At 32.3% G+C, this 10890-nt stretch overlaps 1 protein-coding gene across 1 annotated transcript; it reads right to left on the reverse strand.

Annotated features, from left to right (window-relative positions):
• Positions 1-7796: 7796 nt before the first annotated feature.
• Positions 7797-9352, reverse strand: LOC149570658 (peroxidase 66-like). The gene is made up of 4 exons (XM_089817944.1): positions 9061-9352; positions 8774-8962; positions 8517-8679; positions 7797-8395 (listed from the first exon to the last, which is right to left on the reverse strand). The coding sequence occupies exons 1-4, from the start codon at positions 9292-9294 to the stop codon at positions 7986-7988; spliced, it is 996 nt and encodes a 331-aa protein (XP_089674070.1). The 5' UTR covers positions 9295-9352; the 3' UTR covers positions 7797-7985.
• Between the last annotated feature and the right edge of the window lie 1538 nt (positions 9353-10890).

The following is a 10890-nucleotide window of genomic DNA, read 5'->3' on the forward strand; positions in this document are numbered from 1 at the left end:
AAAAATCACCTGTAACATGTCACCAAATTTTCACTCTTGTGAAGTGAGCTCTATTAGGAGCCAACCTTGTTAAAGGTTACAAAAAACACTATTAAATGTGACCGTGTCAAAGGATTTAATCACCTTGTTAGGATTGATCTTGTTAAAGGGATTAAGAACATTCCATTAGAATGTCACCTTGATTAAAGGATTTACATATGACTGTTAGGTCAACATTGATTAAAGGATTTCAATATTGATACAATGGTTAGAAAGTAACAACATGTTTGATTTGGCAAATACAATCCACTTTACAAATACATATCACAATTTGGTTCACATGCTGATCAATTGAATGGTCTCCATTGTCATCTTTGTCTTTGATCTTCTTAACACTCCTTCAAGCACTCACACTTCACCTCTTCAAAACACTTCTCAGTCTCTTGCTCAAGTTTTCCAATCAATATCATCAACAATTGCTCCAACCTTATTTGGTCTTCACCAAATTTTCTAACCTCTCTAAGTTTAGCCCTTATACCTCATTAAATAGGCAATTTTGATCTTTTGCCACTTAAACATCACCATAGATCTTAGGGTTTTGATCAGATTCAATATATACAATGAATCTGTCCACCTTCTCATTCATGTCCTTTCCTAGAAGCTTCTATTTTAAATTAATTCATTGATTTCTTACCTAACACTTTCCTTGTGTTAAATGTTCCAGTTCATCGATCCTTATCTCCAACACACTTTACATATCCTAAGAAATCAATTGTGTTGGCTAGAAATCACAATTTCCTCATAATCTACCAAATGATGTCCCTTGGCCTACTAAGTCTCTACTATCTTTTCTATTCGACACATATATTGATGCTTGGTCAATACTATTGCTTGGTCAACACTATGTTTTCTTGACTTATACTGGTGCTCGATCAACTCTAGCATTGCTCGACTTAAAATTTAAGTTCCTTAATATATAGCTCCTTTTCTTGGTTGAGCCTATGCATTTGGTAATTATTTGAGAAAATCAATCTATCTCACTCTATCTCATTGAAATATCCACCCTAAATGTAGACCAAACAATCCCTACAAGATAGAGCCCCAAATTCAACTAGAATCTAGAACCACAACCAAAAACACAAACTCAAAGTACAGAATGTGACCAAAGAGTAGTTTAGTGCAAATAAAATCTAAAACCAAATAAAAAAGTGAAAACCTAAACCCCAAACTCCAAGACAAGTACTAATCCTTGCCTGATAAATTAGTTAACTAGATGAGATGGAATTTCAGGATTTAATTATAATTAATTAATTAGGTTTGGTTTATATTAGATAGATTTAATATTTATTTAATTTATAATTACATATCTATCTCTCTCTATATGTATATATGTGTGTATACACATACACACACATGTGTGTGTATACACATACACACACATGTGTGTGTATGTATGTATATGTGTGTATATCTATATAGACACATGCACACACATATATATGCATATATATATATAAATAAATAAATAAATAAATAAATATATATATATATATATATATATATATGCATGCATGTATGTATGTATGTATGTATGTATGTATGCATACATATGTACACACACACACACACACACACATATACACACACACACACACATAGACATATATACATATCATATATACATATATACATACACACACACATATTGTTAGAAATGTATAGAATAATTAGGGCGGGGGGTGAATTAGTTACTCAAGGTCAAAATGCACCACTTGAACAATAAAACAATAAACACTTCACTGTTATGCTTATCCTTCTATTTCTCAGTCTATACTATAAAATTTTCATAAATATAACTTGCATTGCATAATGAAAACATTATCAAATAGAAACACATAAAGCATTCATCATAGTTTTGACACTAGGATTTTACGTGGAAACCCAATTTGGGAAAAACCACCAGTAAGGTGTCACTCTTTTTCACTCTTTCAAAGTGAGCTCTTTTAGGAGCCAAACTGTTAAAGGTTACAAAACACATTATTAAATGTGACATGGTTAGAGGATTTAATCACCCTATTAGGAGTGGCCTTTTAAGAGGACTTTGATCATTCCATTTAGATGTCACCTAGTTAAAGGATTTACACAGACTGTCAAGTCTTCAAATGACTATTAGGTCAACCTCTATTAAAAGGATTTCAATACAAACTGTTTACAATGAATAGAAAGGAAAAAATAGGTTTGATCTGTGTAATTACAACTCACTTTTGTAGGTTTAGATCTATTTTCAGTCCTTATGATGGTTTACTTATAAGCCTTCCACTGACATCTCTGATCCTGATTTACTTGGACACCCTTCAAGAAATTAGTCCACTCTTCTCATCAACACTTAAGCCTTATTCTCTAATGTACTTATCAATAACAAAATCATGTCTACAATCTTTCTTTGTTATCTTCACATTTACTCACACTCATGTGTTTCTGATCAAACTTACTCTGTATGCCTCTCTTCATATACAAGCTTTGCAGTCACACACACACACACACACACACACAAACACACACACACACACACACACACACACACACACACACACACACACACACACACACACACACACACACACACACACACACACACACACACACACACACACACACATTTATGTATAGTTTATTTGGCTCTGTATCTCTTTAAATATATAACTTGTGCTTTACCATTTTCTACATCCGCCATAGATCTTAGGGTTTACAATTAGATTCAACTTGATTCACTATATCTATCCATCTACTAAATCTTCTTCTAGAAACTTATCTAAAATTTTGTTGTTAGGTCTTTACCTAATGCTTGCCTTGAATTGATTGATAGAACTCATCAATATTATCTTCAACGCATTTTATATCTCCTAAGAAATTAACTAAGTTGGTTTGATCTTACGATTTCCTTGAATTCATTCTTATACTGTCACTTGAGAATCTCTAAATTTTGGTACTCAATCATCATTGAAATACTTAGTCATTGAAAAATATTTTTGGCTCGACATTAATTGTGTTGCTTGGTTGATGCTAATGCTCGGTCAACATTGGATTTCTCAGCACTAATTCTATCTTGGTTGACACTGGCATTAAACTCAATAGTAACTATATTTTATACTTCTTCTTAGATTTTCTTATCTTTCTTGACATAAACAATCACTTTTCTATATCAAAGTCTATCTGATAAAATGTTCATTGTAACTCTCTTTTCATAACTCAACCTTTTCTCTAGGTGCTATTGTTATGAGCAACTTTTCAAATCCTCTTCATCAATCAAATAGATATGACATTTAGATTAGGTAGCAATATGTCTCATCAATAGATTTGACATCAATAATATTGGTTTGTGGTGACTGATAAGGGAAGTACTATATATCATATATTTTTTTTGGAGGTCACTATTCACCAATGGCTAATATGTGCCAATTGGCTATTAATTATTTGCCAATTTATGGCCAACATGTTGTAACTAATTTAAACCCTAAAGCAACAAAAATACTTGTATACTTTAAGGGCTTAGGGTTAGGGATTGTCTTATAAGGTGTGATACAAAAATTTCTTCTTGCGGTGATATTGAGCTATAAGAGATTATGGATTGTAATTAGGTTGTAGTCACTAGAACATAATAATATTGGACTTGCTATTTGGTGGACGTAGCCTAGGGATTAGGTGAACCATATTAAATCTTGGTTTCTTGTGTTCTTTTTTAGTGATATATTATTTTTTGATATTGTTTACTTTTTGCATGTAATTCTTATTTCTATCTATGGTTTAATCCTAACAAATAACAAAATAAAAATTGTTCCAATTGTAAGTTTCCAACAATATATGCATACATATATCTACACACACACACACACACACACACACACACACACACACACACACACACACACACACACACACACACACACACACACACACACACATATGTATATCTATAAACACACACACACACACACACACACGCACACACACATATGTATATCTATAAACACACACACACACACACACACACACACACACATTTGTGTGTGTGTGTGTAGATTATAATGACTTTTAAAAAAAAGTTTTACAAAATATAGTTTGTCTTCCTATTTAGCAACTTCTCAGTTCAACACTTATATAAAAATAGTAAATTAGGGAAAATTAAAATTATGAAATATCTTGGAAATGGACATTTATGTTTCCTTTGTATCAAAAAAAGGAAAAAAAAATTATTTTCTATATATAGATCAAGCTAGAGTGATCAAAATGAACCTATGTCCAAATGATAATTAATTTTACTTGAAAACTCAATAACTATATAAAATATTCGATCAATTTGAAGAAAACCAATTGGATTATCTAGATATTGGTGTTACAAACCTAACTTTGTAAGAATTATTATTTATCATCTTTAGAATTTTTTTATGTTGATCAAAGTGAGTATCACTCCTTAAAATTGAGACTTTTTTCAAACAAACAAATTTTTCAAAGGAGAAAGAAAATGGTTATTGATCAATTCTTTTCTTTTTTCAAAAATATATTTAGAAATGAGAAATAAAATGCTAAAAGTTTATAGTTCACATAATTTCCAGCTTAATGGTTTTGTAGCAATAGGTGTTTAAAAGTGAAGTTCTTTCTCAAAATGCTAATCTTAGTGTCAAAGTTGTCCAAAATGTGGACCATATTATTGTGGGATAATCTTTCAAGGCATGAGATATGAAGTAGAGTTTTAGTACACTATATGGTGCATTTTTCAAGGCATAATGTTTTTAAATCCTACTAAATATTTTTTTTCAAATAGAAAAAATATTGAAGTATATTTAATGAGACAAAAATATAGTTTCTAATAGATAAAAATATATTAAATATTTAACATAAAAATTAAATGAGCTTAAATTCCATCTTTAAGGTAATTTGGTGGCATTTTTTGGGTTAAATTCTTATTTATCCAAAGTTATTTTTTCTAAAATGGCATGCCCTACAAGCAATAAAATATGAATTGAAGAGCCCATGCTTATTGTGTAACCCTAGCCACCTAAACTAGCCATAAGGAGAATATAAGTGGACATGATCTCCTAGGTTCACGTAAATGCATGAAAGGGAAAGAACAACTTGATGAGTATCTTGGGGAAACCTTCCCCAGAAGACAAAAAATAATGTTTTGAGCTGTACGACCTTTTCATGGAAATGAAACTAGAATTCAATTAAAACCCTACACCTTTCTTCTTCAAGGAAGATGAAGATGAAGATTCTACTTAAGCATGCACAAAATCTTACTATATAAGTGGTAGTAATGTTGAATTTTGGGTGTTATTTCTTGTGACTAATCATTTTCAAAGATTTTTGTCTTCAAAATGAATGATTTTAGTTCTAGAATATGTGATTTTTGGAATCTAAAAGACAAGGAATATATATGGGTTTACACCTATGTTCACACTCCTACCTAACTAGTTAGGGTTTTGTAATTTTTTTCTTATATCTCTTTACACAAAAATCAAGATATGAATTAGTGAAATTCAACACAACCAAAGAAGACATCATAAACTGTTGGTATGATAATTTCATTGTACAATTGAACAAACATAATGATATCATCTATATTTTCATAGAATTGAACATAAACATGCTAAAGTTGATCCTTAATGTTGTGCTTATTCATAACACACCCCAGTTAAATTTTAGAAATTTGAGGAGCCCCTTTCTTAGATTATGTCTTAGCTTGTATTACATTTTTAGCAAGTTCACCAAGGTCTTTCAATATTTTGAAGTCAGTCCTAATGGTTAAACTTTCATTATAAATGTAAACAAAATTATAAATTAACAACATATTTATTTAATTATTTATCAAAATTTATTAAAATAAAAAAATGTTATTGACTTGTGGGTTTTTATCTCCGAATCAGTCCGTGACCTTTTTTCATAGAGCTGCTTTCATTAGAATTTCTCCAACTGAATTTTTTATTTTTTATTTTTATTATGAAAAATCAATTGATAAGTGAATTGAAACCTCAACTTGAAATTTATGGTTCACTCATGATTTCTCATAGATAATTATTTCAAATGAAAACTCAATTCCATACAAAAGTTTAAAATGTATTTGAGGCTTTCCTCATTAGAAAAGTGAAGTATGTACATGGAAGAATTGATTGATTATATTAGGGAGTGAACTTATTCCATAGATAAATGGATTGAATAGATTTAACTCATTTTGATTAATTAGTTAATTGAATGTGATGAGATTTGAAGATTTAATTGTTTATTAATCAAGTTCAATTTGTATTTATTTAATTTGAAAATAACTAATAGATAATAAATGAATATTTTTAATTAGTTAGTAGATAATTTTAACTCACTTTAATTAAATAAAATATATTTATTCAAATGATTATAAAAGGATAATAATGATAATAACTTATAACAAGATAAATGATGAGTATTATCAATGAATAAAATGGAAAAATAGTGATAGATAATTTAAATAAAAATATTAGTGTCTAGATTTCTACTATAATAAATTACTAAATAGAAAATAATTATTTTGTTTAATGAATAAATATATTAAATGATAATGTATTTGAGTAATTATAAATATAATAAATGATTAATTTTTTAGATATACTTTTTGTAATAAACTTTTGATATGTCTATAAATATTCAACAATCTATACTTCATGAGAAGTGGTTCACAACCCATCTCTCACGAGAATGAAGGAAACACTTAGAACCCATTACAAATAGGTGTTTTTCATAAAGGTGCATTATGAACTATTTATTGAGGAGCCACTTAAACTATTCAATTTAAAAATAGGAGATATTTTCTACAACAAGTTAGAATTGTGTTATTGCTATTAGAATTCAATTGTGTAGTTTTTAAAACTTCAAACCCACTAACCCATGTTTTATGAACTTACAACCCATTTGGCTGTGGAAATAGGAATAGGGGAATAGGAATAGCTATTCTAGAATAGAAAATTGGGCTACGTATTCTTGTTCTTTGTTTGGTTCAGCCAAAATTTGATGGGGAATTTGCGGACCCCAAAATTTATGTTTTCTAAAATAAATAAATCTGGAATAGGAATACATATTCCAACAACACCTATTTGGGTGGAATTGCAAAACCTCATTTTTGGGCCAAAATTGGAATACATATTCCTATTTTACTTTCTATTCCAATTCCGATTTGGTGCATCCAAATGAAGATTTCAAAATTTTAAGAATTTACATATGCCTATTCCACTTGTATTCCTGTTGCCAAATGGGCCCTTAGTGGTTCACAAGAACCCATCTCTCATGAGAACGAATTGATTACTTAGCACTCATTGCATCTAGGTGATGCACTCATAGGTGAATCACACAAATTTCTAAGAAGTGTAACTATCCAGGTAGCACTACTCCAACTCAAACACAATAAACCACATGTAAAGTTCTTTTTCTAAAAGTAAGTTCTATTTCCTTGTAAACCTATTTTCAAAATTTTCATAAGTATTACATTTTATAAACAATTTATTATGAAAGTCTATAAGCTCATCAATTGATAAATATGAGATGTTTTCTACAAGAAATCAAATTATGATATAAAGCTTGTAAATCAGTTTAAAGTTTGTAAAAACAAAAACAAATGTTATTTAATAAATGACCCTTACTTCCTTGATATATTTTTCAGTACCATTAAAAAAAAACTTTTTAATTGCACTTCAATATATATTTTAGCGTTGTTTATACACTAAGCACATTAAAAATAAAGCTATCAACTCATAATGATGAACACGCCCGAGGAACGTGGTTAGAAAAAGGGATTAATTTGATCACACGAGTCATTCTTTATTCACTTGACATAATGACGGTTTGACTTACATTTATGTGAGCAACTTGCTAGAAACAGCCTAACCAAGGATATACATTATTGGAAATTCCCCCCAAGAAAAAGCAAATCCATTGAAACCAAGCCCTTGTAGGTATATCAATTGTTGGGTCACTTGCAGAGCTCAGGAATTGACTTTCCTGCAGTTCAATCGGACCTGCGAGTCACTTGCCTGCACTCCGACGCTGCCCATCTTGAGCATGGACCTCCTAAACGCTCTGAAAAAGGCCTTCTCGTCCTCTGCGAAAGCCTTCACCATGGCTTTGGTGTTAATGTTATCTGTAAACAGAGCCTGGTCGGAGCCGAACACTCCTTTGCCCACCACCAAGCGCTTGAAATATGCATTGTCGAAGCGAGTAGAAGTGGAGTCCAAAAACGCTCCTGCGCTGCGGTTGGTGTTAGGGTTAGGGCACACGCTCGACAACCTCTGCGCAAACTGTGGTTGCATGGTGGGATCCACTCTATGCGTCGCATTGAACGCGTGCAGTCTGCTCGTGAAGGAAGAGCAGTGAGAAAACCCCAACGTGTGCCCGCCTGTTAACCACACATCATGAATTATATATGTGATCTCAACTCTTGTCAAGGCTCATTGTAACCATCATCACGTCGTGCAAAACAATGAGATGTTGTGGAAATGAGTGAGTGACGAAATTACCGGACAGTGCAACGAGATCGTGGACGGAGAGTCCGCGGAGAATGAATGCCTGCAAGAGTTGAGAGACGTTGAAGGAGGGAGACGGCAAATTCCTCGTCTCGTTTGCGCTCGATATCACCCCGTCCTTTCTTCCTTTCAACACCTCCCACTTTGGACCTCCGCTCTACATCCCATTATTAACCGATGCCAAACCATCACTACTCATTGGCGGAATTAATGAGTTGGAATTAATAGGAAAGAGGTATTGAGATACTTACGAGCACCACCACATCCCTTGCGGCAATGGCGAGAATGTCAGCGCATGAGACAGTTTGGGGGCAGAGGGATTCGAGCTTGGCCTTGGCGTGATCGATGACGTAGAAGGCACGGAGTGAGACGTTGGGTGGCGCGTCTTTCTCTGCCGTGTTGTTGGCGGTGGAGTCTAACAGCACCGATCCGTCGCACCCCTGTCAAATACAATATGATTATATCTATAACAATCATGAGCAAATGGGCTTTAGAATATCAAAGATGATGGAGAGTAACTAGATATAGAACGTCATACGCGAATGAAGCAGTCGTGGAAGTGCATCCGGAGAATGCGAGCAGGGAGTTTAGGGTCGAAGGAGGTGGCATTGCGTATGGTGTCTCTGATGATGTTCTCAGCGTTAGGGCAACTCTGTTTGTAGTAGTCCCTGCTTAAGCTCAACGATGCCTCCGCCCTCATCTCCATGCCATGGTTGCATGAGAGGAAGATACACATGAAGAACAAAGACAATACCCTGATTTTCGCAGCCATTGTATTTGAGAGAGAGAGAGAACTTAGTGTGGGGAGAGCCGTGCATTCCCTAAATAGCACCCAACTATGGCGAAACACCCAACTATGGCGGAAGTAAAGGTAACGTGAGCAGCTAAGTTAGGCAGCTGGACCAGGGATTACGTTTAGTTGTTTTGAGAGACTTCTTTGAAGGCACTCATACCATGGATCGTTTGTTGACATATATATTTTGTTTCCATAGCTGCGCGATGGCGGTTGCAATTTCAGTTGAATATACTCGAAGGAAATGCACCACATGGGCCCTCAACTTATTGCAAAATGTCCAACTATTGATGAGTGGGGTTCTAGATTGAAGTTCTAACTAGCATATTTATTTAAGAATTTGGAAATACTACGATTCAAATTTAATCTTAGTTCGAATGTAATTATAATTAAATGTTTTACTTATTTATTGAAATGAAGCAAAAGTAAAGATGATGGTTGAGTCTGAATTCAATAAAATTAATTTTTTATCTTAAATATTCCAAATATGTAAGATAATATTGTTTTACTAGATAGTTTATTCTTTTTGTTTTTTTATTTCTATTGTTTTCTTTTTAGAGTCACTTCTTCTTTCTTGGTAAAACAGGATGAAAACTACACTTGTCATTCATGAAGAGAATATCATATTATAAATATAACAAGTTTTGAAGGAATTTAACTACACCATCTACTAAGAAGACCAGGGCTAGCTCTAAAAAACAACTAACAATTCTCTATTGTGATGATTGAAATGATTTCAAAGATTCTCATAATGTAGAATTTCATGGATGAATCAAGTACATTAAAATTTACCAGCACTTTTTAAAAGAACATCTTCAATAAAATAATTTTACAATCAACTCTACCCTAGTTAATCCTTGAACATTTGAATTTCTACATTTCCTAGGTTTTTCTTATTAGAACTTAACATTAATAATGTAATAAGGAGTGCTGATAGATTGCATCATCACTTGCAATATTTTTTTCTTTTTAAAATATTAGTAAGATACATATTAAATTTTATAGAGCCTCAGAGTATGCCATTTAATGCACTCATTTCACTACCCTTCACATGTATGAATTCTTGTGACATATACAATTTCATAAATTTTGGTACATTCAAATCTTTTTTAGTTTGCACATGTGTCATTTTATGGCTAATGGTTTGCACTAGGAGAACTTGTTATGTTTTATTTTATTGCATTGAGGAATTAACACTTGTAGTTGTAACACTAGTATTGTCCATGTCCTTTTTTATTTTATTAAAAAATAATGTATAAGGTTTTAAAGTTTTCTTAAGTAGAAATTTTGAATTCACAAAAGGTGTACTCTTTTAAAAAGTACAAAATTTCTTTATAAGATCCATTATCCCTCTATTTTGGTGATATCCTACAACATAGATGTATTTATGTTTGATTTGCTACTATTTTTGAGTTTCTACCCATTTTTTGTTATTTTTCCTCCATCCTCAAGATCTGAAAGAACATTCCAATGCAAAACATCTCCTAGTTTGAGCTGAAGGTCAACATCAACTGAAGGCATTTTTCCTAAGGATCTCACACCCATCTCAAGGTTTTCAATTTATTTTCTTTCCTA

Source organism: Cupressus sempervirens, chromosome 3 (genome assembly GCF_028749045.1).
Source record: "Cupressus sempervirens isolate cs-2001-9-10 chromosome 3, ASM2874904v1, whole genome shotgun sequence".
NCBI lineage: Eukaryota > Viridiplantae > Streptophyta > Pinopsida > Cupressales > Cupressaceae > Cupressus > Cupressus sempervirens.

Excerpts from the sequence above, each read along its gene's own strand:
- LOC149570658 (XM_089817944.1), bottom strand. The coding sequence starts at position 9,294 with ATGGCTGCGAAAATCAGGGTATTGTCTTTGTTCTTCATGTGTATCTTC. Across the intron at positions 8,680-8,773 it reads CAAGGGATGTGGTGGTGCTC|AGCGGAGGTCCAAAGTGGGA; the intron begins GTAAGTATCTCA and ends AATGGGATGTAG. Across the intron at positions 8,396-8,516 it reads CGATCTCGTTGCACTGTCCG|GCGGGCACACGTTGGGGTTT; the intron begins GTAATTTCGTCA and ends TGTGGTTAACAG.